General features: G+C 46.8%; 9 protein-coding genes and 2 non-coding genes across 11 annotated transcripts; 5 read left to right on the top strand and 6 right to left on the bottom strand.

Annotated features, from left to right (window-relative positions):
• Positions 1-3,833: 3,833 nt before the first annotated feature.
• On the bottom strand, positions 3,834-4,672 carry BDQ94DRAFT_158050 (uncharacterized protein; the record flags this gene model as incomplete). Its single annotated transcript, XM_026768863.1, has 4 exons — positions 3,834-4,186; positions 4,238-4,342; positions 4,394-4,483; positions 4,534-4,672. 4 exons carry the CDS (start codon positions 4,670-4,672, stop codon positions 3,834-3,836), a joined length of 687 nt encoding a protein of 228 aa, XP_026628889.1.
• Positions 4,673-5,086: 414 nt separating this feature from the next.
• BDQ94DRAFT_139363 (uncharacterized protein) lies at positions 5,087-6,432 on the bottom strand. The gene has a single exon (XM_026765411.1). The coding sequence runs from the start codon at positions 6,055-6,057 to the stop codon at positions 5,365-5,367; it is 693 nt and encodes a 230-aa protein (XP_026628888.1). The 5' UTR covers positions 6,058-6,432; the 3' UTR covers positions 5,087-5,364.
• Positions 6,433-6,917: 485 nt separating this feature from the next.
• BDQ94DRAFT_139360 (uncharacterized protein) lies at positions 6,918-10,452 on the top strand. The gene is made up of 5 exons (XM_026765410.1): positions 6,918-7,173; positions 7,221-7,713; positions 7,778-7,906; positions 7,952-8,177; positions 8,226-10,452. The coding sequence occupies exons 1-5, from the start codon at positions 7,013-7,015 to the stop codon at positions 10,292-10,294; spliced, it is 3,078 nt and encodes a 1,025-aa protein (XP_026628887.1). The 5' UTR covers positions 6,918-7,012; the 3' UTR covers positions 10,295-10,452.
• A 2,172-nt stretch (positions 10,453-12,624) lies between these two features.
• Positions 12,625-12,705, bottom strand: BDQ94DRAFT_t90. Its single transcript has one exon. It is a non-coding gene; the product is annotated as a tRNA-Arg (tRNA).
• A 1,097-nt stretch (positions 12,706-13,802) lies between these two features.
• BDQ94DRAFT_139359 (uncharacterized protein) lies at positions 13,803-14,488 on the top strand. Its single transcript, XM_026765409.1, has 3 exons — positions 13,803-13,850; positions 13,902-14,062; positions 14,122-14,488. The coding sequence occupies exons 1-3, from the start codon at positions 13,817-13,819 to the stop codon at positions 14,251-14,253; spliced, it is 327 nt and encodes a 108-aa protein (XP_026628886.1). The 5' UTR covers positions 13,803-13,816; the 3' UTR covers positions 14,254-14,488.
• A 682-nt stretch (positions 14,489-15,170) lies between these two features.
• Positions 15,171-15,242, bottom strand: BDQ94DRAFT_t89. Its single transcript has one exon. It is a non-coding gene; the product is annotated as a tRNA-Met (tRNA).
• Positions 15,243-15,869: 627 nt separating this feature from the next.
• BDQ94DRAFT_185894 (uncharacterized protein) lies at positions 15,870-16,901 on the top strand (the record flags this gene model as incomplete). The annotated part of the gene is made up of 3 exons (XM_026775001.1): positions 15,870-16,168; positions 16,225-16,530; positions 16,763-16,901. The coding sequence occupies exons 1-3, from the start codon at positions 15,933-15,935 to the stop codon at positions 16,899-16,901; spliced, it is 681 nt and encodes a 226-aa protein (XP_026628885.1). The 5' UTR covers positions 15,870-15,932.
• A 607-nt stretch (positions 16,902-17,508) lies between these two features.
• Positions 17,509-18,582, top strand: BDQ94DRAFT_185892 (uncharacterized protein). Its single transcript, XM_026775000.1, has 4 exons — positions 17,509-17,828; positions 17,890-18,198; positions 18,256-18,333; positions 18,415-18,582. The coding sequence occupies exons 1-4, from the start codon at positions 17,593-17,595 to the stop codon at positions 18,554-18,556; spliced, it is 765 nt and encodes a 254-aa protein (XP_026628884.1). The 5' UTR covers positions 17,509-17,592; the 3' UTR covers positions 18,557-18,582.
• A 64-nt stretch (positions 18,583-18,646) lies between these two features.
• On the bottom strand, positions 18,647-19,671 carry BDQ94DRAFT_139357 (NAD(P)-binding protein). Its single transcript, XM_026765408.1, has one exon. The coding sequence runs from the start codon at positions 19,601-19,603 to the stop codon at positions 18,815-18,817; it is 789 nt and encodes a 262-aa protein (XP_026628883.1). The 5' UTR covers positions 19,604-19,671; the 3' UTR covers positions 18,647-18,814.
• Positions 19,672-20,208: 537 nt separating this feature from the next.
• On the bottom strand, positions 20,209-21,721 carry BDQ94DRAFT_139355 (MBL fold metallo-hydrolase). Its single transcript, XM_026765407.1, has 3 exons — positions 21,575-21,721; positions 20,910-21,519; positions 20,209-20,832 (listed from the first exon to the last, which is right to left on the bottom strand). Exons 1-3 carry the CDS (start codon positions 21,643-21,645, stop codon positions 20,404-20,406), a joined length of 1,110 nt encoding a protein of 369 aa, XP_026628882.1. The 5' UTR covers positions 21,646-21,721; the 3' UTR covers positions 20,209-20,403.
• Positions 21,722-24,810: 3,089 nt separating this feature from the next.
• BDQ94DRAFT_158043 (Alpha/Beta hydrolase protein) lies at positions 24,811-26,397 on the top strand (the record flags this gene model as incomplete). Its single annotated transcript, XM_026768862.1, has 1 exon — positions 24,811-26,397. The coding sequence occupies one exon, from the start codon at positions 24,811-24,813 to the stop codon at positions 26,395-26,397; it is 1,587 nt and encodes a 528-aa protein (XP_026628881.1).
• Positions 26,398-26,810: the final 413 nt, after the last annotated feature.

Below are 26,810 nucleotides of genomic sequence, written 5' to 3'. Positions count from 1 at the left end.
AAACCCAACTCTCACAAACCCAACTCCCACAAACCCAACTCCTGTAAACTCAACTCCTATAAACCCAACTCTCACAAACCCAACTCCCGCAAACCCAACTCCCACAAACCCAGTGTACTCTGCAACGAAGCATTTCAAATCAATTTCCTTGCTCGTTTCTGTCCATAGGACACAATGCAGCCACAAAGATCTAGACTTCGTAATTAGTCTCCCAATAACTTCCGGGTCTCTTTTTGACGTCAGCCAACGGGCTAGAGGTAAAGCAAGTTGCTAGTTATTAGTACCAGGCTATGGTACTAGCAAGATCTGTGTATTAGTCATTGATAAAATATACTATAAAAGACCAACATGTGTACGGGAGTCCATAGCACATTTGTATAGTTACAGATATCACCTTACTTGCATCCAATTGCATGCATTAGACGAAAGGTATGACACCTTATATACTGCCAGGATAATTTGTTCTAACTGATATGATATGCGCAAGGGCAATGGCCATACGTGACCTAGTACACAATAGTAGAGGAGCCTACGATACCACAGGTGTCAAAAAGCCTGGAGCACCTCCACCGCCACCCTCTACAAGATGATTTTCAGCTTAATGGAGTGCAAGCATGGAGCTGAGACTAGAGCATAAGGTCTGTATTCAGATATTGTTGGTATTTATAATGCGTCAGACTGTTCTTTTGCTTACCTCAATTTGCAGATAACCTTTGTCCTGGTGTAGATACAAAGACTCTCTTTTAAATGTGTCTCAATGAAATTCTATTTGGCCCAATTTCTCAGTTCGCATACTGGAGCGAAATGGAGGCTGGAAGGAAATACGGTATGAATAGGTGCACTAGAATTCGATTGGTGTGATGGAGCATGGCGGATTCAGGAGAAGGTGCATCATAGTGGCCCTGACCAGGGTGTCAGTTCCAAGACGCACAGATTACCACTACATTTTCCAATAAGAGAATAGCACTTGAGCACTGCAGCTTATCACACTCCCATCCCAAAATATCACGCTAGCTGATGCAACATAAGGCCATGTTGGTGTGTCCTCGCCGCTCATAGGCCCATTTAGAGTACAACAAGCAAATGAGCCGGATAAGTAGGCATACTCCGCTGCCATCGTATGCTCCAGGTGACGTAATGTCAACATGGATACTGGCTCAGCCTCGCACCGAATGAGGAGTTGAGTATAAATATCCCTTCGAAGTCCCGGGTTGCGGGCCAGTCTGTACTTTAACTCAACGTGTATCTCTTAGGCTCAATAACCTCCCAAGCTAATATTGCCGAGATATGTCTCTATCCGGGCTTTTTGCTGATACCACTTCCGTTTCTATGGAAGTACGGACTCGGCTCCTCGACCATAGTCAAATCTCCGAAGATGTTGGAGTGTTTCCGACTTTGTTATATTCACTTCCTGGGTCAAGTTATGGTAAGCGGCAGCTCTGCACTCAAGTCAGCATATATACTGAAGTCCCTCAGAGAACCCGATCGACGTCGATGCTCCCAGGATTGGAGAAAATGGTATTAGTGCCTTCTATCATGATTTGCACCGCCCTGGTGATAGTAACAGTATGTTGCAGTACAAATTCTGCCGGGGAAAATACACTGATGATGGGCTAGAAAATCAAATTGATCTTGATACGGTCTCTGTGGTGACGAGTGATTCAACCATTGCTACCTTACCAGCAAGCCCTGCCCAGACTGAGCTTATGCCAGATGGTGAGGAACGAATTGCCTTCAGAGTAATACATTACTAAAAAGATACAGGCCGGTCCTTAGAACAATACTATGAGTGCAAGATATGTTATTGCAAGGTAGTAGATCTGGCACTAGGCTGTGGCCATACTTACTGCTACGATTGCTTTAATAGCTTCTTCCATGACTCTGTTCTAGAGGGAGCTAGAAGAATCCAAGCATCACCATACGATTATCTGGCATGCCGACTATACAAGCCATTTTGTCCTTATTGCAAGGAGGTGCTTCCTGGGCAGTACACGGACCCTGAGAATTGTGATCATCTCAAAGGCTCCTATATCCAATTGCGTTGCCCGGAACCGGGAGCCTTGCATTGCTTTATCAATAACTACATGGTGCAGGGTGTCAGATTGAAGATGCTCTGATCTCGATTTAATTCACTCCCTGCAGACCTTCATTCTCCCCAGACTTATTGTTATTGGTATATTGTTCGTTGTCATCACCGGTTGTGCCATACACGTTATCAGAGAATGAAGTCTATGACAAAGCCCGGGAGACCAGACTTTGGCCTGCGAGTACCTAGCCAGTCGGCAGTGTGAAATATTGTGCCTAATTTGTAGAAAGTGTCTCCCTGACCGCTATGCAGGTCTGGACGATTGTGATCATCTTTCCGGCTTCTATGTCCCTCTGTGCTGCGAGGCGCTACTGTCTCACCTGCCACACCTCCCACCTACCTCAGTCTTTCATAGTAAATGCACAAACTTTGTGATGATTACGTCATCGTAGTTTCTAGGCTCTCACAGTACCTCCCCATAAAATTCTTACCTGCCTGACGCATCAATCCCAACCTGGGGTATTATATTACTGTCTTAGGCGTGACATGGATCAAAATAGTAGGCGGTAGGATTATGCTAAATTAAAGAAGCATGCTTCACCCTTTAGAGAATGCATTCAAATCCGAAGGAAAGAAAAATTATCTACAACAGCGGGGTCCAGCTGCTTTGTATCTCTGAGCTGCCGCTCAGATATCCAGTAACTTCCTGCCTCTTCTACTTCGCTAACTTCCTTTAGTTCTTAGTTTCTCTCTATAAGCCCCTCCGGCTTCCTCCACACCAGCCTTCGCTCATGCCATACCCTGCCGCCTGTCCGAGAAAGTAACTTTGTAATTAGAGTGTGCAGAACTTATCCCGCTTTTTAAATGAGACAAGCTGCTGCTTGAGACCTAATTTTAAGCCTGAGGCAACTATATTAGTCTCGGGCAGCAATATGGGTAAAATAGCAGGCGATAGGGATTCTGCTGGCTTTAGAAGCAAGCCTTATCTGATAAGTGTGAGGATCCGGTCGATCTCACATCCACCTAGCAAAGTAGATTTATTAAGTGATGCCTCGTTCTGAGTCACCAGACTCAGAATTCTAGTCTTTTACCGGATGGCGTAGTGGTACTACAGCTGTTAAATTCCGGAGGATTCACTCCTAAAGCGCACTAGGAGCGGGTTCTGACAATAAGGTAGACGGAGGGTGTGGCATGAGTGAAGGCCGGTATGGAGGCAGCCTGGTGGCGGTAGCACCTTCTAATTCTAATCCAGGCATGGCACAACTACTATGATATACAATGTGCTATTATATTAGGTCAGGAACTCTAGCTCATTGATGGTATGGGTCGTGAGTCCATATGTGATCCAGCTGGACATTATATTTTTTTGTTTTTCTAGATATAGAATGATACCTACCTTCTAGCCATGCTTATATGAGAAGAAGAGGAGTACTGAATTAAAAGACTTCTAGATAAATAGAAAATAAAATATAATTATAATTATTATGGATAGTACCTACACTATGTATTCATGTAAAGTAATAGGAGCTTTCGGGCCCCGAGCAGCACAGAGTGACATAGAATCCGGTGAGATGATCTCGTCCTTGGTGCATAGCGGGCAGAGAGACACTTTCCACAAAATGCCACGACAGTTCATACTGCCGACTGGCTAGGTACTCGCAGGCCAATTCTGGTCTTCGCGGGTTATGTCATGAATTGCATTCCCCGATAACATATATGTAGCACAACCGGTGACGATACATAACAGTATACCAATAGCAATAAGCCTGGGAAAATGAAGGTCTGTGGAGAGTATTTTAAATCAGAATCAGAGCATCCTCAATCTGACGCCCTGCACCATGTAGTCATCGATAAAGCAATGCAACCTTCCCGATTCCGGGCAACTTGGTGGGACATAGAAGCCTTTGAGATGATCACGATCCTCAGGGTCCGTATACTTCCCGGGAAGTACCTCCATACAATAAGGACAAAATGGCTTGCATTGTCGGCCTGCCAGATACTCATACGCCAATGCCTGTCTTCTTCTAGCTTGCCTGAGAACAGAGTCGTGGAAGAAGTTATTGAAGCAATTATAGCAGTAGGTATGGCCACAGCCTAGTACCAGATCTACTACCTTACAATAACATATCTTGCACTCATAGTATGTTTCTAGGGACCGGCCTGTATCTTTTCTTAGTAATGTATTGCTCTGAGGGTATTCCTATTCCTCACCGTCTGGCATAAGCTCAGTCTGGGCCAGGCTTACCGGTAAGGAGGCAATGAGCTCAGTTACATCACCCGTTGCTGCGGAAACTGTATCAAGATCACTTGGGTTTTCTAGTCCATCATCAATTTATCTTCTTTGGCGGAGTTTGTACTGCAACATACCAATACTGTCACCGGGGCGTTGTAAATCATGAGAGATAATACTATTATCATTTCCCGTGTTTCTGAGAGCATCAATGTCGATCGGGTTGTCTGAGGAACTTTAGATTACTTGCTGATTTGACTGCAGAGCTGCTGCTTACCAATACTTGATCCAGGAAGTGGATATGGCAAAGTCGGCAACCCTCCAATAGCTTCAGAGATTTGACTATGGTGGAGGAACCGAGTATGAACTTCCTCAGAAACAGAACTTGTAACAGCAGAAGGCCCAGATAGTGACATCTCTCGACGATATTAGCGTGGGAGCGCTGACAGGTTCTTGGGCCTGAGAGATACATGCTAAGATGAAGTACAGACTGGCCCGCAACCTGGGACTTCGAAGGGATGTTTATACTCACCAACTCCCTCATCCCGTGCGAGGCTGAGCCAGTATCCATGTCGACGTTACATAACCTGGAGCATAGGATGGCAGCGACATATGCCTGTCCAGCTCATCTGCTTGTTGTACTCCAAACGGGTCTATGAAGGGTGAGCACACACCAACGTGGCGCTTTAGAATCCCTAGCCACTATATATCCAGGTACGCTGATCTCGAACTTGTGGGCCGTACATCATGCTGTAGAGGTAGCTACCGATCCCTTACACTTATTGTCTTGTGTTCCGATATCTTCCTGGCTTTGCTCCTCTCTAGATCGCTATGTAGAAAGAAAAGGATATGTATATAAAGCGCGCAAATTTGGGAGAATAATCAATGAGTCGTCTATCCAAAAGCCTTAGTGTACATGATCCCAAATACCACAGCTAATTGAGCGCCAGCTGAATGCAAGTCGGACCAACAGCGTCTGTATGGAAGGTCAGTTGCCGAGCATATGATTGGAACCTGGGTGATTTGCGCCGTTTCCAGATTCGACCTCTCACTTTTTGTTTCCGAGCGGAGATATCCGCTGTCCCGCGGTGACTGCACTACGGCAAGCCTATCTATTACCGAGTAACACAATCCAGCCTAGTTGCTTCATAAATTCTGTGGTTGAAGAGGCTGGAGACCCACTGCAGAACCTGACAATGATTTTGTTCAGAGAAGCGATAGCTCTGAATTGTGTATTAATGCTCAGAAGTACACTCCGGAAGGAGTGGTTACTGATCTCTTTCTCGGTGATCAGACGAGAAACCTGGCCGTAAACGAGGGTTTCCAGTATTTTCAGGTTGGTACACTTGTCTTGGAGGAGTCGCAAGCTCTGCAGGCCATCTTCTCTGAGTCCAATGTCACCTGATATATCGTCTATGCTCTCGATGACTGGAAAGTTCACGCGTAGGCGCGACAGAAAACCTGCATTCACAGGCCCGATACAAGTGAGGAAAGAATCTAGGAGGCTGCCTTGGCATTTGGAGACATCCTCGAGGACAAACTCATTTGCACCATAGAGAACGGCCCTCGCCTCCATAGAGACTTTTCGATTGGTATATAGTAATGCCAGCCATTGGTGAGGTCTCTCTGGCGTAAAAGTCTCTATCGGACAACCTGGATCCTGGAAAAGGAAGAGTGGATGTTGCACAGCAAGCACTTCCCTGTAAATAGTATGACGAAGTTCGACAGGGAGGCTGAAAAAGCCATCGTAAGCTGAGTTTGTTGGCCGAGAGTGAACACTTTCCGATCTCGCACCCGACATTGTGGGAGAGATTCAATGCCTTCGCCGGTGACGTACTATGCCGAGCAAGCAATGTTTGGCGCTTGTGTCCAGTTACTTCCAGGCCTACACTCGGACGTAATGTCCCTTTCCTTTCCTGGAGAAGTTGGGTAATATATTGTCTCTCAACGGCAGTCGGTTTGGAGATCCAAACAATCTTGCGGTTGTACCTCTGGGTGCTCCTATCGCAACGCGTCCACGAGGGGTAGCGAAGCTGGGAGCGACCGATTACGGCCCAAGGATGACCTAGCCAGAAGCCGAGTTAGCGTCTGCGTGATGCGTGGTATTCCCAAACGTACTGGTCGTGTAGGATCTAGAAAGTAGGTGACGGAGGGAAGGGATGTCCTGGCATTTCCGCGTCCAAGTAGTGGGAAGAGATAAGAATTTGTTATGTAAGAGGGGCGGGGCTACTGCGTGCTCGCGAAAGTGCGGGTCCGGTGTTGAGACCAGGCCCGACCCAAGCCCCGTTAGGAAAGACGACTTAGTATATTTTACCATTACTGGGCCGTTACCACACTACAGTAATATTCAAAGCGTTTTATTTGGTTACTTTATTAGTATTCATTCGACTATGTGAACCGACGTTTTCAGAATTGGATTTAATTGTATAAAGGAAGAGACTTGATTCTTAGAAATCTCGGGATATTAAGCAGTTTGTGAGTATAAACAATTCAGACCGGTGGTTTGAGTCACTGGAACTGGAGGATTCCCTGTATAAGGTATTACTTAAACCTGAAGACTGTAGACGGAAGACCATGGGCATTGGTCCACAGCCCGACCGTGGGCCCAGCCAGGGAAGTCCCGCTCGTGGTGAGGGGTAAAGTCAGTCTCAAACCGAGCCGAATCAATTCTAGTTACTGGGAGCCCAGTTGCTTTGATAAAGGAATGATTGTGTTGCCCAGATTCTCACACTTTTTCGCATGCTAATCATCGGACAATGGCGCATCCATCGACTGACAAAGACCAATTTCGACGTAAATTACGTCAGCGGTTAGATAGACTTCGGAACAAATCTCGAAGCCCGTTTCGCAATCCTACGGACAAGATCTACCCTCGCTCATTACAGGATGCTCAAGGGGATTTGGGAGTTTCAACCAGGTAAGTATTACATCCTATCAGTCAGATTGGGCTAACCAGGTAAGCAGTCTACCACAACTCGCTCTACTTGAGACCAGCAACGCCGATCAATCGCTTCTTATTTCGACTAGTAATACCTCGGAAACCTTGAAGCACACAAGGGAGGATGGACCGGGTCACATAAGGCCGAGATCTCCGCAAGGGGATATTACTGAGCAAAACCTGACGAAGAATCAATCGAACCCAGACGACAAACTTGACAGCGTCATTGGTTCTTCAGACCTTTGGAGTGCGGCTTACAGTGAGGCAGTGGCAAACCTTCGAGACGAAATAGATATTGTTATCTTGGAAGGGAGAAGTGTCACGCAGCTATTTACAGAGCTGGAACAATTAGAGCGGGAAGTGGCTCATGAATCCGCTTTCGACAGAGGGGTGAAATGGTTGCGGTCCTTACAGGTACCCCTCGAGAGATTTAAGCTATTACTGGATTTGGCGACCCCTCTAGCAAACATTGAACCAACGGCAACAACAGTCGTTGGTTTGATCAAAAGTGTGACTGCGGTAAATTGTTACATATACATACCCGCCCCAGTGGATATGATTTTCCGTGCTGACACAGACACAGATTGCCATAAGTTTTGCGACTGCTGATTTGGACTTTGCAAGGCAGATTGCGGATATGCTGGAGAAACTCTCCTACATCGATGACTGTGACACGCTCGGCCAGAAAGCTGATAGAAAAGACATCCACAAGGTATTACTGTTGTTACTTTACATGAAATCTATCTAACCTGTTCAGGCGCTCGTCATGGTGTACCAAAAGCTGCTTGAGTTCTATAAAGTCGCTTATGAAATGCTGAGCCGGAAAGGGACAAAGTTGATAATCAAAATGGTCCTAGAGACCGATCGCCTTCCGAATATTGTCCAAGAATTTCTGAAGTACTCCGATACCCTCCGGAACCTCATACAAAAAGCAACATGGGAGATTGTGGAGGACATCAAAGCAATGCTTTACGACCACGAGAGTAAGTTATGCAATTAGACTTGTCGAGTAGGCGCTTATCAGACCAAAGTCTCTAAGTGGTTAGGGAGCGGCCAGATGAGCCATCAAAGCCAGTACCATGCTTACCTTCAAGACCTCCGAGCTGATGCAGCTTGCGAACAATTGCTTGAAAATCCCAACTTCATCAATTGGTATGCGGCATCTGACACTAAGCGACTGGTTATTCTTGGCGATATGGGATGTGGAAAGACTGTTGCTATGTCATATCTCGTAGACATGATGAGAGAGAGAATTAGACGCCGTCTGCCCGAGCCTAAGATATGCTATTACTACTGCCGGGATGACAATACAGGGAGGGCTACCCACATAGCTTCGGCACTGATCCTATCGCTTCTGGAGCAGCTCCCAGGCTTAAAAAGGCCTTTTTTCGAGTGGTATAAAGAGGCTCAGGCATCTGGGACATTCGACCCAGCAACAAGTCTTAAGATATTGGGGGAATATATGGAAAGACTGCTCGAAATGACTGATCGCCCTGTTTTCTTCGTGATCGATGGCCTGGATGAGTGTGATCGGACGTCTCGAGGCAGCTTTCTGCATTTACTGGAAATGTTATCGGGAAAGGTCCCATCACTGAGAATTTTGCTTTCCAGTCGTCCTGAACAGGAGATATTGGAGCAGCTGGGTGAAACAGCTGTTATGGAGCTGGATGCAAATGCCGAGAGAGATACGGTTGTGGTTGAAAGACTGGTCCAAGACCAGCTCTCATATCTATCGATGGATGTCAAGGCACTCGTCCAAGAAAGATTGTCTCATTCAGCGCGAGGGAGCGCCATATGGACAAAGATGATAGTGGAACTTATCAAAGTTCGCAGAATCAGAGCGATCGACCCTATGCAACGGTTCTTGGAGAATATGCCATTACCAAGGCGACTTTCAGATCTCTATGAAACGTTACTTTTCCGTTGCACTTCCGACGAACCTGAGAATCAAGAGCTTGCAAGTACGGCATTAAAGCTTCTCGCCGTCGCTTATAGACCTCTTAGCTTGCTGGAATTAGCATGGGCTGCAACACTGGGCCTAGCTCATGTTACTACAGTAGATGCTCTTGCAAGTCTGGTAGATCACGAAAGAATCATAAGTCTAATCCATCCATTCATTGCTCGCGTCGATATGAGCGACGTGAAGAGACGCCAAGTCCGACTTGTACACCAGTCAGTGAAGGAGTTTATATTGGAGAAATGGTCCTCCAACCCACCTTCTGCACAAGGCATATCCTTGACAGAACCCGATCAACTGATCTCAACCCGGCGCCTTAGAACTCTGAACGCATCCATGCTGGATATATGTATCAGGTATCTCCTCTTGGACGATATTGGCAATAGAGATCTTTTTTCCCAGGAGCAAATGGCAATCGCAGAATTGCCCCAAGATGATAATCTTTTTGAGGATAACGAAGAGCCAGCTGACTACAATCCCTACTGCAGCTGGGAAACTTGGGAAGAGAATATGATTCGCTATGATCCGACCGAGCGTGGTTTTGGTGAGTTCTTTGTATATGCTTCATGCCACTGGCTGGAGCATTTCGGAGCCACCTCCGACGAAGGCCTCCCGACCTTAGCAAGCATAGAAGATGTATGCCAAGCAGGCTCACTTCGACTCCGTAACTGGATCCAACAGAATTGTCGCCCAGATTGTGTGATTTTGCCTAGGTTCGAGTTTGAAAGCAGCCTATACGACCCTCTCAGCATCACATCCCTTTACGGTTCAGAAACCATGCTACGTGTTGTACTTGAGAACTCGGATTATGGCAACGGCAAATTTCTGCAGGACCCAGCTATGCGGGCTGCTGACCAAATTCTCCGGTGGGGAGAGATAGCAAGACTCAGAATACTGTTTTTCGACAATAGGTTGGGCCAACAGCTACAGAACCCTGATTTTTTTCGGCTCGTCATACGAAGATGGGGTGACCGCCCTCCAAGGTGCCAAGATTGGGAACCTGTATTTGACCTTGTTAAGTATATGCCAGACAAATCGGACCAGGGAGAATGGCGCAATGAGCTCTTACGAGTGGCTATAGATGCAAACTGTACGCCCCTGATAAAGCGGTTGGACAGACCTAGCCACGGCACGGATCACTGATATTCTCGTCCGGCCAAATCCATCTCTCTGCAGAGCGCCCTCCGCACCTATAGCCGATTCCAATTATTATTTATGACGTATTCATTAGGCAGTCGTATACCATCAACACTCAATAGGCAAAGATAATAGAAGAGAAATATTCGCAGGCTTTCCTCAGCGCACTTTCCTTAGGCTAGTAAGATATCGATATAGTCTTGGAAGAGCAAAGTCATACTAATACTCAGGCTGTGGAGTATGTTTTTGTATTGAATATATGTTATGCATTGAAGTATGTACTATAGAAAAAGAATATATGCATCATGGCTTTATGAAGTATGCGCCAGGCCTAAATTGTTAAACCAAAGGAGTAGGTGCTCTAACGCCCCGAAGTGACTGTACTTCTCTCGGTAAAATCCGTGCACTTTGAAATCCCAGTCCCGATTTGGTGTTTCTGTCGCCTTTCCTCCTCATTGTTACTTTGGATTGAATAATCGCTAATGTAGTAGACGTTGCAGTGTCGGGTGTCCTGCCGTGACCCACCTCGAGCATTCTAACCAAATCATAGCCGAGGCCCCAGCACTGCTGGAGCTTGACGACACCAAACGCGCCGAACTACCGGTCCAATTCTTGGAAGCCTTTCTGAATAGCGTGATTACACTAGCTAAGAAAATTCGGGAGCAACCGTCGGCACAGCAGATCCGGGGCAAACTAAACAGCTTGCGGCCGATCGCAGAGGACATCACCCGCATCAGAAACGCAGTCAACAATATTACTCTCATCTAATCTCAGAATGAAGCGACGGATGCTTGTCTTTTGGATGGTACCTGGGAAGGGACGAAAATTCTTCGAATGACGACAAAGTTAAGGAGCTACCACAAGGCTCAGGGTCACGTGCCAACAGTAGTTGCCGAACTCAAGATGTGGGCTAGTGTGTCAGGGACGCCGATAAGCCTGGTGAACATAAAGTTCTGGCACATGAAGTCATGTGATTTGGCCCATGAGTCACTCGTATAGAACCGATGGAGAGAGATATTGGAGAGCTTCTTCAGCCAGCTTTGGATTTCAATACTAAAGTATATTTATTGGTTTTTCCGAAAAAGTTAAGATCATGAATAAAGAAACAGTAAGCGGTTTCTGGCTAATTTCATCCCGCAACTCATACATCCAAGGCGTAGTTAGTCCTTCCCGTTAACTTACGTGATATATTAGGAGAAAACGCCACGTCAGCTTCACAAATCAAAGCGGGGTATTTGGGTACGGTTTATTGGGGTTCAAACGGGAAGGCTGAGTGTTCAGGTGAAGGAGGATGAACAGGGTGAAGAGAAAGCGGCACGGGCACTAAGCCCAACGAATCACAAAAAACCGGGTGAACACCGACATACAACAGAAGGGATTCGCTGGTGGTCACCCACCCAACTACTAACCTCCCGGCGTGTGGCTTAAGTACGGCTGAGCGGACGGGAAGCCCTGTTTTCCACACCCTGTGGTCGTATGTACCAGACTATTTCCAGTGCAATATTATATCCTCCTTTTTCTATCATATCTTCATAGCACAGGCATTCATTTATCATCCTTCCTGAGCCTTCCCTACAAGTATAAACACATGCCAGCCATAGATATTATTATATACATCGATTCAAGTGAAAACACAGGGCTATGGCCCTACTCGATTTACCCGTCCTTGGCCTGTGGGGCTAAGCCCAAAAGGCTGCCAAGGTCTCTCGAAAAGAGATATGTAGTAGTGACTACTTAAAGGAAGATAGGTCTCGTTGTCAATCTATATTGCGGGCTAGGGATAGGGAGGAGGACCCTTCTAAGCGTTTTCCTGCTGAGCATCACCGCATTACTGATATCTTCCTCGGCTACAGCTTCACATAAAAGTCGTACGGGATCACTTGGCTTAATAAGTTTGCGCGAAGATTATTTCCAACCCTCTTCGGCGTCACGCTAATGGAAATCTTCCCTGGACTGAATTGATGCTCTCACACCTAAACGAGTCGCTTGGGTCGGTCGACGCACTGAAGAGACCGCATAATCAGCCACATGACTTTCAAGCAGTTCACGAACACATATGATTGTGGGGCTTGCTATTGAAAAATCAAAACTAACAAATTAGAGCTTCGTCGACAAGGCCTTACTTTCATAATTGTATGGCAGAGACCGTTGAGCTTGGACATATTCCAGCATCTGCTGCTGGTACAAGCGTTGAGCCGATGATAATAAAACTATCACAGAAGAGAAGTTAAATTAATTCTCGATTCGGATGGAAGGGCAAGTCGTCCAAAAATGTTTGTCCGGGAGGATGAAAGAGCACTATTTGTGGGTGGGTGCAGAAAGAAAAACAAAAAGAACGACCGAGACGTGACTCGAACACGCAACCACTGCCACATCCACTACCGGAAGGCAGCGCGCTACCATTGCGCCACCCGGCCGCTTTTGATGAAAATGGGTAAAAGCTTTTGCAATATATTCCACAACGACTTGTACGACCTAGGAAAATCGAGCATTCGATGTTCCTCATCATAAGTGGTGTACTTGCTCTCCAAATAGTGCAAATGTGAGTTCCTAGCAGCTCTCTACGTGTGTCCTGACTAGTTACTATGGAAGTTGTGCTGAAAAATGGGTTGAACCAAAAATACAGTGTCGTCACTGTGCTACTGCTAGTACCCGGTATGTCCAAATATATAATGCGCAGACGGTGTATATGCTGCCCCACCAAGTGCCATGTGAGATTGTCGTGCCATTTCCCCAGAGATTGACACTGTCATCACCAACCGCCACCCTCCGCTGAATATTATCAACCAATAACAGGGTTAAATACTAAAGTGACCTGCAACAGCAGACCCTGCGCAGCCTTGAGACCTACCACAGTTGGCAAATGATGGCCCTATATGTCGCAAATAAATATGGATGGCCTTCCATGCATCCCTTTCATTTTACCATGCCACAGTGAACCCCACAAGCGCTATGTGCTTTGCGTCCGATAAAATCGAGCTTAGAAGACACCTGAGATCATAGACCATGATCGAAAGCAATGATCCTCGCATAGAAAGAATCGGTAGGGCTGAATCCCAAAAAGCTTAGTATAGACATATCTTGGCCGCACTCTTAGCTCACTGCATCTGTTAAATGATTAGCGAAGATCACCCCTGGCCACGTAAGTACGCAAAGATAGATGTTTTAGGTCGCTCGAAGTAGCTGACTTTTATAAGCTTAAGGACCTTTTTAGCCAGTATCAACCAGGGAGGAAACATATCGCACCGTACCATGTTTTAGATACGGCAAGTATCAGTCCCACAAACGGAGTGACCCGACCAGACCAATTCGAAAGCTAAGAACTGGGGAACCTGGAGCTTACCTAGCTGCATTCACTCCCCCTCTCAGCCACCAGCCTAATCAGCAATCTTTGTATTACTCTCATCCGCTCTCCCCATCCTGCTCGTCGACCCCTCCATCACAACTTCATCACCTCCCCATCACATTTCCTCTCATCCCCCAATTCCAGAACAAACTTATCACCAAGAATCCCCTCCCTACTCCAAAATGACCAACGAGGAACGTCACGAAGAGACCGGTCGTATGTACCATCACGTCCATCGAACGCACGATCATACTAACACAAGACCAGAATTCGGCCCTGTCCCCATCCCCATCGACACTTTGAAAGACTTCTACATGGGAGTCCTCAATAAGATGGAAGAAAGATACCACAAGCTCCCCAAGGCTCTCGCAGTTGAGCTCAAGTTCAAGGATAATGCCGGAGAAGGACGGTTCTCGCTTGAATTTCTCGTGAGTAAACATCTGCTTCCCTATGAGATTATCAAAGTCTGACATCTTGGATGTGCCAGTTGAGTGCCACCGAGGAGACCACCGCAGAACAGAGAACCACTACCTTTTCCACTATTCTTCATACAATGTCGGAAGAGTCGAAGTTTGAAGGATTGAACATGGACATCTGCGTCAAGTGTATCACTGTCTGAGATAAGCTGTGACAGATGGATTGATGGGGCGGGCTTCATCTACTGAATCGATCACTGACAATCTCGTGTTCTTGTGGGTTTGTGCATACTTCGGTACCAAAATACTGGCTCAAGAATGGCTATTGGGAAGTGGCAGAGAGTGGTTCTGTCTTTGTGATGATTGTGAAGCTCTAGGATGCAGGCCATACTAGTGGAGGAACTATCAGCAATACCATATGCCGTCTCTAGCCTGAAGGACGAAAGTTAGTTGATTGATTGAATCCATTCTCTACAGACTTTCAAGATCACACAGATACAAAAATTGGGATTCTCCCTGGTTGAAGTCATACATAAGCTTTCCTCATGGAACATACTAGGCGACGACAGGAAGTCCATATATCGATCTTAAACCCACAAAATCAACCCTTTTGTTGCAGTCTGATATCCAACTATGTAGTTCACCAGCAAAATACCCATCTTCTCATGCTTAGACAACCCATATAGCACTGATGGCGCCAATGCACTTAACCAGTCGCGGCAGAGTAATGGTTCGATGGCGGACTGAAGATTCACTGGGATACCTCCCCCTCTGGCCTGTAGGACCAACTATCGGTGGTACTCCAGACGCTATTGTTACCGAAAATATCATTTTCATAATTTAAATTCATATCAATGCAGTCGAGCGCCATAGGCTGGGGATCAATGTGTCGTTACTCGGTTAATGGGGTTGTTTTGTTTCATCTAGGTTAGAGCCGATGCACACTCTCTGGGTAGAAATACTTGCGACCGACGAAAAGGCGCGGTAGTCTAATTTCAAACCCTGTAGCTTGAGAAGAAGTAAAAACAACTATATGAAGTGAACACTAATAGAATTAGACTAGAGCATGGCGTAGGTAAAGCGCTAGAGAAAGAAAGTAAAAAAAGAGAAAGAAATCAGATAGCATGTCCTGGTTTCGATCCAGGGACCTCCGGGTTATGAGCCCGGCGCTCTTCCCCTGAGCTAACATGCTGGGTGTTATGAATAATACACACTTTTCTAATACTATCAAGCAAAATACAAGACACACGAAGGAGGCTGGTAAATGGCAACAGCTACATTGACAGGTGGTTGGTGCTGTATACGCGAGAAAATTGGTTGACATTCTCTTGAACCTTATTATATTGATTGCATATCATGCTATGGACAATGATAGTCAGCGCAGTTAACATTTCTGAAGATCGTGGATTTCAAGCTGTACCAAGATCTGCATAGATAGGCCCTTGTTGTGGCCCACGAATCCATCACCGTAGAGATGCTATTCACCTAGATCTATCACCCCAGCTGGCAGGCAACAACCCACGCCCCTTACTCATGATGGCCAGCTGCTGCCTGAACAGCCCCACTACTTTGCGCATGGCAGTGACACTGCCGTGTATAGTCTGAGTAGTGCCTCGCTCTGCCTTAATATTGAGCCTTGCAAATTGGTGCAGATGCCACCATCGACACCATTTAGGTGCATTGCAACGGCGCCATCGATCGCGATCAGCTGACCGAGACTTATTATTTATGTCCCTGTCGTTGTTCCTTACCGCTATTTTCTTTAAACAGAGTTCTGTCTTTCTATTTTGGAGACGTTTCTTTCTTTCTTCAGAGACTACGAGAAAATTGCCTATTGTTTACTCTTCGCATTACACTTTCTCCGCAAAGCTTGACAGCGGCTATGAAACTTCGTTCATATATCACCTGGTTTGATGATAATGACTACATCGGTCTGGAACTTGCGTTCCCGGGAGGCTCTACCTGGAAAATAGAGAGAAAGATCAAGGAAGCCGAAAACTTGCACACTCAAGGAGAATATGAGACTTGGAAATGTACGTCACAGGCACGAGCTACGTTTGTATGCAGCAAAGTTGCTGGAAATGGTCCACCCACAGCCCTTATTAAGATTCATATGCAGTACTTCTGCCCTACTTACTGTGCATAGATTGCTTTAAGCTAATTACAGAATGCAGAATTCCTTTCTTCAAAACTGCTACCGAGGAGCCTTCAGAACGCGCTAAGCAGGCAGACTCTGAAATCCCTCACCTAGCTAGTAGCGAGGTCAAAGCTCTCACTATTCTGGCCGAGTCAAAATGCTCTAGCTCACCATATTTGATTGACTCGATGCATCGACAGCAGACTGATGGATGGGTGCCCGGGGGCTATATTCACTATATCGCGATGCAAATACTCCCAGGTGTAACTGTGTGTGACCATTATGATGGTATGGAGCGTCAGGAGCGTGATGAGCTGCGAAAAGCATTCAAAAAGGCCTGGATGTAGGTTCTCGAACAAACTTGCCATACAAGGAAGCTGATCCAACCTCGTTCGCATATCTAGTGAATGTATGTCCTTCGGGGTGGAACACGGGGATTCTGCCTCACAGAATCTTATCTGAGATAGGGAAAGGCAGAAGTGGTCAGTAATTCCCCTTTCTGCTCATATATGATCAGAAACATTCAGTATCCCCTGACTTTTGCCACTCGCGTACTTATAAACTGCTTTATCTAGTTATTTGATCGATTTCGAGAATTTTCATCCCCCGACTACCAAGTCTAGAATCTGGAGGGATATCCAATATATAGGATGGCATCTCGCACAAGTCGGCGATGACTATGACTATGATGATATGATGAACTGGATATTATAAGTCACATTTCTGAAAACAAGACTAATGATGAATGATATTATCACCTCTCTTGCTTCCTTTCATTATATTAATAGTTGATATACACTAGTGCACAGAAATATTGAATCCTCATTCGCATGCTGCACTATGCTGCTTCAAGTCAATGCGCGATATTCGTAAGGAAATCAGCTGAGCGATCGAACGAAATGACTGCATAGAAGACGGCAAGGCTGTGGCTTCGACTTGAGAATATGGCGCTTGAACCACGCGCTGTTTAGAAGAGGTCCTGCTAGCGTGCTTAAACCGAAATAAGCTTGCATATTTTCCCTGCTAAACAATAAATTGAGGGGAGCAGATAAGACAGTGTTGAAATGCAGGACGCAATGATCAAAGAAAACGAAAGTATGCACATACCATGGGACTAGTCAGTGTGTTAAACGTACGTCAGATTCTCTATATAAATCGTGATAGCTCTGTTCAACCCTTGGCATTGAATGTTAGTATGATGATGAAGCTAATGTATTTCTACACAGGAAAAGAAAACCGAAGGACTAAAATGGAGCCACGTGAAGGCTTGCCGAAAGCTCATCCCCCGCCTTTGCGCTTTTACACACAACAGCCATCAACTATTCTGCTAAACACTCCAATTTTACAACCCGATAACCCGCAAGAGCAGTGAATGCCATTACCCACGGAAACTGGAGTTTGACTAATGATAATCCCCTCCAACATCATCTGGTTCGATGACGGTGATTGGCTGGGACTAGAGCTGTCCTTCCCGGGAGGCACCCGTTGGAAAGTCACAACCAAGATCAGGGAGTGCGAAGATCTATATTCTCAGAAAGATCATGAAGAAGGAGGAATTGTCTCTGAGGCTCGTGCGGTTTTTGTTGCGTCAAAAGTTGCCGGGCAAGCCCCGCCGACCGCAGTACTTAAAATCCACATGCAGTACGTCCTCCAGATAGCGTGTTCTGTAGTCAGTAGACGACTGAACTGACAGAGGGCATAGGGTACCATGGTGGGGAAGTGCCACTAAAAGATCATCCATCCGGGCTCAACAGGCAGTTGCAGAGCCCTCAGCAAGGAGCGAAAACGAAGTTGAAGCGCTACGGCTCCTAACAGAAGCAGGATGCTCCAGCACCCCAGCTCTAATTGATTGGATGAATCGCGAACAATCTCAAGATCAATGGATCCCTGGTGGGTATATACACTTCATTGTAATGGAGATGGTACCGGGTGTCGATGTGTGCTTCATTATTGATGATATGGATAGAGGTGAGCGGGATGAGCTGAGAGCAGCCTTCAAACAATCATGGCTGTAGGTCACCCACATTCCCTTCCTTGGAAGTCTCAGTCTAATCGAGCATTTAAACAGGGAATGCATTTCTTGTGGGTTGACAAATCTCGACCGTGGAGCAAAGAACCTTCGGTGGGATGCGGCAAGGAAAAAGTGGTAAGTCCTACGTGGTGTAAGGACGAGTTGGGCAGCTGTACCCGACACTTCGGGACAAAACTGACTTCACGGATCTTCTAGTTATATAATCGATTGGGAGAGGCACTGTGCTCCAGAGGAGGACGGTGATTCAACTTGGCGTGATGCCAACTATTTATCGTGGCATTTGGCATGGAAGGGACCATGTGGAACCCGCAATGACATGTCAACCTGGGAATTATGAACATAGAGTTACATTAGACTCGACTCATTTACATTGTTAGATGCACTGATAGGGAAGCGATCTCGGGTTTCCTCTTCAGAAAAGGATTGAGTTTGATATGCGGTGGGCCACTTTCCCCGTAGCCTGTTTAGTTGAACATCCCGGGTATATGCTCAGTTTTTCCCTTGCATAATAGTGTCAACGATATCAATCGCTCAAGCTATTATCTACATAACAAGCTAACAAGATCTATAAATACAAATTCGGCTGTACATTTACCTACTTACCCCCCGTCAACTTAACATAAGCGGACCCAAACTCCTGTTCCCACTTATCCACAAACTCCCGACTCATACCCGGAGCAATAACCGCATCCCCACGCTCCAAACCCTCCTTAAAGAAATCCATAAACTCCTCCACCGTCAGCGCATTAGGATTCTTATGCTTCTTGTTATCATCGGGATCCTCCCGTTCCCGATGCAAATCCGTCCCCACCGACGGCGGCGCAACCTCTACAACCTTAATCTTATCATACCCGCCACTGGCCAACTGCGACCGCAAATTCATCGACCAGAAATGCAACCACGCTTTCGTGCCATTGTACACGGGATTAATCACCGAGAATGGAACAAATGCCAGAATGGAAGAGACGTTCATTATCATGGCGCTTTCTTTACTCTTGAAATGCTCCAAAAGCCCCAGAGTCAAGTGCATAGGCCCTCTGATGTTGATATCGATTTCCTGGTCGGCTTTGGTAAGGAAGTCTGATGGGTCATCTTTAAGGACTTGGAGGGGCCGCTGGACGCCAGCGTTATTGATTAGACAGTCGAGATCGGGGTGCTTCTTGAGCAGAGATTCGATGAATGTTGGTATTTGGGATGTGACTCCTGTGTCGAGGACGAAGTAACCCGTCGCTCCGATTTCCTCTGCTGTTTGGCGTAGCGTGTTCTCGGTTCGACCGGCGATTATGACTTTCTTGCCCTTTTCCAGGAGATAGGAGGCGATAGCTTTGCCTAGGCCGCCTCCGCCGCCGGTGACGAGGGCGCAGGAGAAATCCAAATTCGACATGGCTAGCAGTTATTTAGATTGATGAAATGCAATGTCAAAAGTATGTAGGGTTTGTAGGTATGGCTGGGATTTGAATGTAGTGGATTGAGCAGAAAACTTATCTCACTGTCTGTGACGTAAGGTTTATTGCTCCAATCCAGATTTGGCAGATATTTTGTGTTTGTCTCGGACTCGGAAGTGGTTTGCCGAGCCTTCTCGCAAGCATGTTGGACCGTCCTCCGAGATTCGGTGTGACTCTCCGAGATCTCGGGAAGGCTCTGAGGCCGAAATCACGCCAGTTGGGGATTGTATTTGTCAGACATTCCAGGGTCTTCCACTTCTCCAAATTCTCCAAAACTAGGCGTTGTTTGCACGTTTCCAAGATCAGGGTCTTCTTGGCGTCGCACACGATCACGGAGTATGGTCCACCCCTGTGAGTCGTCGGTCTTGGTAAAGAAGGGGTAAGATAGCGCTGATTGTGTCTTCGGTTAGATGTATCCACGAACAATTTCATCAATATGGGGGATTATGACTGTGTTGATGATGGTTACTAATAACCGACGTCAGATAATACCCATAAGCCTGTATTTAGCATTTACACATGTTTCCAGTGGCACACACTCGTAGTAACACTAAGAGTTGCACTTACACCCTGCAGAAGGGCAAGATTCCGCTAGATTGCAATGCACAACGAGAGATCCACTGTTGAAGTTCATTTTGTTTTCTTGGAAAAAAAAGTGAAATAATAATAATAACCAATCAATAGTAAGTATAACTAAGCTTTGCTTCATAGCGTTTAACAACATCATCGTGAATTAACATCAATTCTCAGTAGAAGTAATCTCAAAATCTCCTAGAAACAGCCACTTCCCCTTCTTCTTCAAATCAGCACCCTTCCACTTATCCAATGATCTCTTCGGGAAGAACCAGCCAATACCATCCTCCTCGCCCTTCAAGACGGGCAACATGCTGTGGTCATGAGCAACAAGGACCAGAACCTGCTCACTAGCGTCGAACTCCGCTATTCCATCCACAGTCCAGCAGCACTGGTCAGAATCATGAGTATACTCTGGAGCAGATATAAAGAAAGGCGTATCGGTACTTCCTGACTTGTACCCTGGCTGGGTGAATATATGACCAGGACAATTTCTTTCGTACTGCGGAAGAGACGGCAATGGCGAGGGCTGAATGATCTCCGGGATAGGGCTCTGCTTGGATGGTCGGAACTCGCCGGGATGGTGAGCACAGTCCTGGTGAAGTGTTCAGTGAGTCCAGCTGCATCACTACACAAGATAGCATAGGGAGAAAGTAAAGTGGAAAGACCTACCCCTCCCATCAGAATAAACGAATCAGGCTGTACTCTCGCGAGGCCGCACATATGTTCTGGAGTGTGACCTGGTGTGTGCAGGAGATAGAAGCATCCATCGCGAAACCAATCGATTGCTTTGAATCTTCCAATGGTTACCTTCCCAGGGTGCTGGTCAAAGTCCATCTCCCGCAGAGACCGTCCTCTCCAGTCGGACGATCTGACCGGCGCATCCGGCTTTTCTGGGTATCCTGGTGCAAATCTGCTGGTGAAGGTTGGCCCCACGACCAAATCTGTAGTACCGGGAAATAAGGAAGGGTCACCAGTGTGATCAAAATGATAATGAGACCAGATAATGGCGTTGATTTCCTCCAATGGGACGCCATTCTCAACAAGAACGTCAGAGACGCTGTGAGGGGCGTAGACTTTCCAATCACTTTCAGGGTCTGTGCAACGGTCCCTGAAGGGTGGAGCAAGATTCTGAAAGTCTTTTCGAAGGGAGAGGTCAAACAGTAATCTTTGTCCGGAAGGGTGAGTGATCAAAAATGAATACGATGGTACTGCCAGCCGGTCATAGCCAGGGATCTTGGGAGTCATGAACTGTTCTGCAGGAAGGTCCAGCCGTGCACCACTGCGTACAGGGTTAGTGGCGTGGAAGGAATTAAGAAGGAAAACAGAAGCTGTACGTGTCAATGAGAGAAACCGAAACGGTCTCTGTAGAGGGTGGCAATTTGAGTTTTGACTGCAGAGCTACCATATTGATTCAATCAGTTTAGCATAGGGAGTGTATAAGTTTTTCCTATTGATGGTCGGAGGAGGCAAATGGTCGACTGCCAACTTGTGCTCAAATACTACGAATCCTATGGTGCGAATAGAACAGCATTTGTAATGATGCCACGGCGGGGTTTCCAACAAGTGCGGCGTCATGGTTGCCACTTTCCACCCTAACAGTTCCGCTATAATAGGATCACTATAAGCAGGAAATCCTGATTGACCGACCTGAATGTATGTCCTTCATTTGCCATGGTATGTGTGGAAATGCAGGTGCTTCATTCCAATGACTGGCCGGTATAGTGATCTTCGAGAATATTAATTTTCCCACAAAGTCGTCTCACATACTTCATTGGGGCCATTTACACCAAGCACTTGACGACCATGTGAGAGTTTGGTCTCCAATTTGGAGAAGATGCAGATCGTCTACGAAACGTTTATTGCTGAATTAGGCTAATTCGCCTGTGAGTAGACGATGGATTTGCCCCGATTTGTGCTTAGATAGCCGGTCCCCACGAGTTGGAGAAATGGATTATATTGTTGTTCGGTTCTCGCGGCCGATCGCTAAGCTTCCCCTCGGCTGTGGCCCGGAGAACTCTGTAGGTACTTCCAGAGCTGAGGCAAAAGAAACGCTGAAAGGTTTCCTGGAAAAGTTCTATTGACAGCATATTAATTCTCCAACTGCCGCAATTCTACTCATCTACGGGTTCCAAGTAACTTAACTATTCGTTATCAAATAACGGCATTCGAACTCCCATTCGCATATATATTAGTTTCACATCCTGTCTTCTTCGCTTCAATTATCCCCTACATGTACATAATGGGCATGCTCGGGTTAAATCAGATAAATGCAGTTCTCATGGGGACATCTGATAGCATATTCAGAGATGCCTTCCTATTGGCATCTCAGAGGGAGAAGTTGAATACCAATATTATCCGAAAGAAGTTTACCTATCAAGTCGAAATCTCAAAGCAATAACATGATACACTGTACAAATAGCTATGCTGCTAATGATTGACACTCCGAGAAAGGGCACTTGTTGAACGTTGCTGAGGAGGGAAAACGCCACTTTAATTGTGAGAGATGTCGGAACTATTCTATCGGCTATCTAGTGCCATCATACAACGGTTGACCTAGATGACGCTAACGTACTTAAGGCAACCCTAGCGCAAAATTGAGCCAGCGAGGATGGTGAATCCTATCGTGCTACGCATCGGGGCCTCCCATAAAGTGAGTCATAATCGCCGGATTTCCAAGCTCAAGGTGACTCGGTCAAATCTGAGAGGATGAGGTTGGGGGGGAGTTAGAAACTAGATATCCGCTGTTTTAAGTAGTTAGAAAATACTTGCGCGGTCGTTTTGCAGCTGTACATACGAATAATGGGGTATGAGAGTCAATGCGGGAATGACTCGCAAGGAACGATTCTCTCAGATATAGCCTTTAGGCTATTTGACACTACCCATCTTGAAAAAAGCAATTGTTCTTTCTCGTCTCTGACATACATAGTCACCCTGTGACATATATATCCTCGCCCCCCCGGAAAGCTGTCAATAAAGTGCTCTAATGATCATGAGCGTACACTCGAGGTCCAAATTAAAAGGCAAAGACGATGTTGTACCCGCAACATAGCAGTCTCCACTTTAAATAGGCTACGATTGCATGACCCGCAAAAAGCTTAAGAAGCCTGATGTGGGACGCTTCTGAATGACTGATAAATTGTATAAGTGACTGCTATTATTATAATGCAATATATCACGACGATGTATCTACGATGGCATCTGTAAGGCTAGCATTCAGACTGCGAACTTCGAGCAGTAACGCCAGGAGTGCTGAGCTGTTTCTATGCACTTCTTGAAACATATGCTGAGACCAGCAAAGAAAGCATATGGCTCAGGAGCTACCTAGTGGTATGAAGTGGACACGCCAGATGAATTAGCGCTGTCAGTTAAGGGAAGTACATGGCCGTTATGTGGTTAAGGTATCTCCCGGCCATTCACGAACACGGCTTCCCTCATGGTGGCCTCACACGTAGTTAGGAAATGTCTCACTGTACTTGCCTGACTACCTCGTGGTATCCTTCGATCATCTTCCACCTGCGGTTAAAGAGTGCAGTAGTCTAAATGGGGTTTACTGACCACCTTCCAGTGAAAGAATGTCACTTGTTTCCTAATATATATAGTACGGGACATGGTCGACAAAAGTCAAACCTGCCATCTTCCATTAAACCCCCTACCAGCGGTAGATTCCGAGGGGGCACACATTCCTCTGGCCGCCACACATGGGTGTTCAAAGGACCTTAGTTATGAGGATCTTCAAACCCGCTTCAAACACCTGCAGAACTGATCCTGCGGCACCCCACCTGCAGTCTGGACGCAAGGAAATGATCCCGGGTTGATATTCCTAAACGGTAGTTGTATCCGAAGTTGAGCTCTGCGTGGGTCTCTGCAACGGAACAAACTCTGGAATCGGGGACTGGAAGACCACACCACTATGATAAACAGTTCTCAATTCCGCAATTCTTTAATCCCCAAAGTAATTATCTCGTAACTTTTAAGTATTGCGAAAGACGCAGGTAGCGCAAGACAGAGTATAGTTAGTTTCCAAAAGAGCCAAATGTGTTGTGTGGAGTCGCTATAATTGATCTCGGACAGCGTCGGAATCCGAGTATTTTTAGAGTTAAGCGAACCCGCAACCCGGACCATAAAATGACCTCCGATGTCCGACCATGCGCCCCTACAGGAATGAGGGTTCAATCTTAACTCACTATCATCTCCCTGTTGGGCGAGATATCTGCAGAGTGTTTGTGGGGCTAGAGTACGTAACCACAGAGAATCGAGTTTATTCACAAGCCCTGCTGCTGCTGGTCACAGACTTAAGCCAGGGCAGCCAGGAGGGTTGCCACCCACTCCACATGGGTTCTTTACACACCGAACCATATATCGCGCAAGGTTCACGCAATGGATGTCGTAGACTTGCTCAATTTGAAACTCTGGCTTGAAAGAGGTGACGCCTCCTGAACGGACCTTGAGGGATAATTGCATCCGATACCGTCTTTGAAGATGGATAAAAAGCAAGTGAATCCCGCCTCTTCAGCCAGGTCCCATCAATCATCATAACATTCCTTATCTACTCCCCACATTCGCTACCATAATGCTTCCTAAACTCGCAACCTTAGTGCTCGCACCCGCCTTGGCGAATGGCGTTGCTGCCGCTGCCGAGCCCTTGTATAAAAAGCCCGTCAACATCCCCGGTTACGGCTACGTGCAAGGAAAGGCTGCTGTCAACTCCAGCGTGTCCGAGTACATTTCCAACTGGGAGAACATTTCCTTCTTTGGAGGTATTCCTTTCGGTGCTGATACCTCTGGCGCAAACCGTTGGCGCGACCCCCAGCCTGTCGAGCCCTGGAATGGCACTCTCAATGCGACTGAATTCGGTGCTATCTGCCCTATTACTCTCTCTGTCCTGGCAGATTACGCCCAGAGTGAGGATTGTCTGAACCTCAACATCTGGACTCCCGCTACTTCGCCCGATGAGAAGCTTCCCGTGGCCATCTGGAGTTATGGGGCCGGAACGGCGCCCCCGCAGACCACCTACAACGGTGCGGGTGTGGCCGACAAGGGAATCATCTTCGTCTCTTACAACTACCGCAACGGTGTATTCGGCTTCATGGCACACCCCGAGTTGACCGAGACTAACGGCCGCAACGCCTCGGGCAACTGGGGTGTCCTCGACCAGTATGCGGCGGTCAAATGGGTCCACGAGAACATTGCGGCCTTTGGCGGTGACCCAGATCACATTTCCGTGATCGGCCAGTCTTTCGGCGCTGCGGCCACATACCACATCGTCAACAGCGAGTTGACTGCCGATCTGGGCATTGTCAACGCTATCTCGGAGTCCGGTGTCCGCTCTCCCAATGATCCCAACACTGGTGTCTTCGAGTGCGCTTACACTACCTTGGATGATGCTGAGACCATGGGTGAGGAGATCGTGAACTCCCTGAACGTCAGCTCCATTGCCGAAGCACGCGCCATTGACACCACCACCCTGCTTGACTCGACCAGCACCTACAGCCTGGAGGTGAAGCCTGTTCTCGATTACTACGCCATCCCATCCAAGTACATCAACACCCTCGAGAAGGGTGCCGGCAACAAGGTTCCCTACATCACCGGAAACAACGCCAACGAGGACGGAGCCTCCGCCACCGTCAGCACCACCGTTGCGGCATATAAGTCTAGCTTGAATTCCAGCTACGGCGACTTCGCCCCCCGGTTTTGGGCCCTCTACCCTGCTGATAATGACACCCAGGCTGGCGAACAAGAGGACCAGATCGTCCGTGACATGTTCCGCGTCAGCAGCTGGCAGTACATGAACGGCTTCTCCAACTCTGCCGACCAGGTCGACACCTACACCTACTACTGGAACTATGGCAGCGCTGCCCATGCCTCTGAGATTGTCTACGTCTTGAACAACCTGTGGGCCCAGGGTGAGGACTACTCCGAGGAGGATTACTATGTTGCCAATGTCATGAGCAGCTACTGGGCCAACTTCATGAAGACTGGCAACCCCAACACTGGCGGCTCCTATGACAACGGAACCCTCCCCGCCAAGTGGAATGCCAACTCGCCTTCCAAGAACGAGACTTTCTTGGTCGGTGCTGTCTACGAGACCATGGATACCGCTGCCACTGAGCGTGTCCAGTTGATCCTGGATTACTTTGCTGCCCAGACTCCTTACTAGTGTCGTTTATGAAATCTACGATGGGCATTCAGAGTCACTTGTGTACAATATGTCCATTTAAATCATTTATTGTATTCTTTACTTTATCTCCTGTATCTATGTATCTTTCTTGTCGCTCGTTTATCCTGTCAGTTGAGCCAACCATTTTAATTAGGTGGAATAAATTTCGATGCTACAATGAGTACAAGTGCGCCTCCTTTCTAACCCATATACTCCTCCGTAAAAGAATATTTCATCCCGTATATTGAATTTTGAAGTAGACATTCTCCGAAAAATACTCAGAAGTTTCCTTAACCTAACTCCAAGTAGCGCAAATCTTATCCCTTTCATTCATCGAAATGGCATTTGTGCTACTGTTCCGCCATGACACAAATAAGCATGCGTCCTCAATAAAGTTTTCTACCACTAATTTT

The sequence above is a fragment of the Aspergillus welwitschiae genome, assembly GCF_003344945.1.
Source record: "Aspergillus welwitschiae strain CBS 139.54b unplaced genomic scaffold BDQ94scaffold_8, whole genome shotgun sequence".
Taxonomy (NCBI): domain Eukaryota; kingdom Fungi; phylum Ascomycota; class Eurotiomycetes; order Eurotiales; family Aspergillaceae; genus Aspergillus; species Aspergillus welwitschiae.
This window is presented reverse-complemented; position numbering and strand designations above follow the sequence as displayed.

Coding starts and splice junctions, on each gene's coding strand:
- BDQ94DRAFT_185892 (XM_026775000.1), top strand. CDS start 17,593: ATGATAATCCCCTCCAACATCATCTGGTTCGATGACGGTGATTGGCTG. Junction 17,829..17,889: donor GTACTTAAAATCCACATGCA/GTACGTCCTCCA, acceptor CAGAGGGCATAG/GGTACCATGGTGGGGAAGTG. Junction 18,334..18,414: donor GATGCGGCAAGGAAAAAGTG/GTAAGTCCTACG, acceptor CGGATCTTCTAG/TTATATAATCGATTGGGAGA.
- BDQ94DRAFT_139357 (XM_026765408.1), bottom strand. CDS start 19,603: ATGTCGAATTTGGATTTCTCCTGCGCCCTCGTCACCGGCGGCGGAGGC.
- BDQ94DRAFT_139359 (XM_026765409.1), top strand. CDS start 13,817: ATGACCAACGAGGAACGTCACGAAGAGACCGGTC. Junction 13,851..13,901: donor ACGTCACGAAGAGACCGGTC/GTATGTACCATC, acceptor ACACAAGACCAG/AATTCGGCCCTGTCCCCATC. Junction 14,063..14,121: donor GGTTCTCGCTTGAATTTCTC/GTGAGTAAACAT, acceptor TGGATGTGCCAG/TTGAGTGCCACCGAGGAGAC.
- BDQ94DRAFT_139355 (XM_026765407.1), bottom strand. CDS start 21,645: ATGGTAGCTCTGCAGTCAAAACTCAAATTGCCACCCTCTACAGAGACC. Junction 21,520..21,574: donor TCGGTTTCTCTCATTGACAC/GTACAGCTTCTG, acceptor CCCTGTACGCAG/TGGTGCACGGCTGGACCTTC. Junction 20,833..20,909: donor CGTTTATTCTGATGGGAGGG/GTAGGTCTTTCC, acceptor ACACTTCACCAG/GACTGTGCTCACCATCCCGG.
- BDQ94DRAFT_139363 (XM_026765411.1), bottom strand. CDS start 6,057: ATGTCGGGTGCGAGATCGGAAAGTGTTCACTCTCGGCCAACAAACTCA.
- BDQ94DRAFT_139360 (XM_026765410.1), top strand. CDS start 7,013: ATGGCGCATCCATCGACTGACAAAGACCAATTTCGACGTAAATTACGT. Junction 7,174..7,220: donor GATTTGGGAGTTTCAACCAG/GTAAGTATTACA, acceptor CCAGGTAAGCAG/TCTACCACAACTCGCTCTAC. Junction 7,714..7,777: donor TGATCAAAAGTGTGACTGCG/GTAAATTGTTAC, acceptor ACACAGACACAG/ATTGCCATAAGTTTTGCGAC.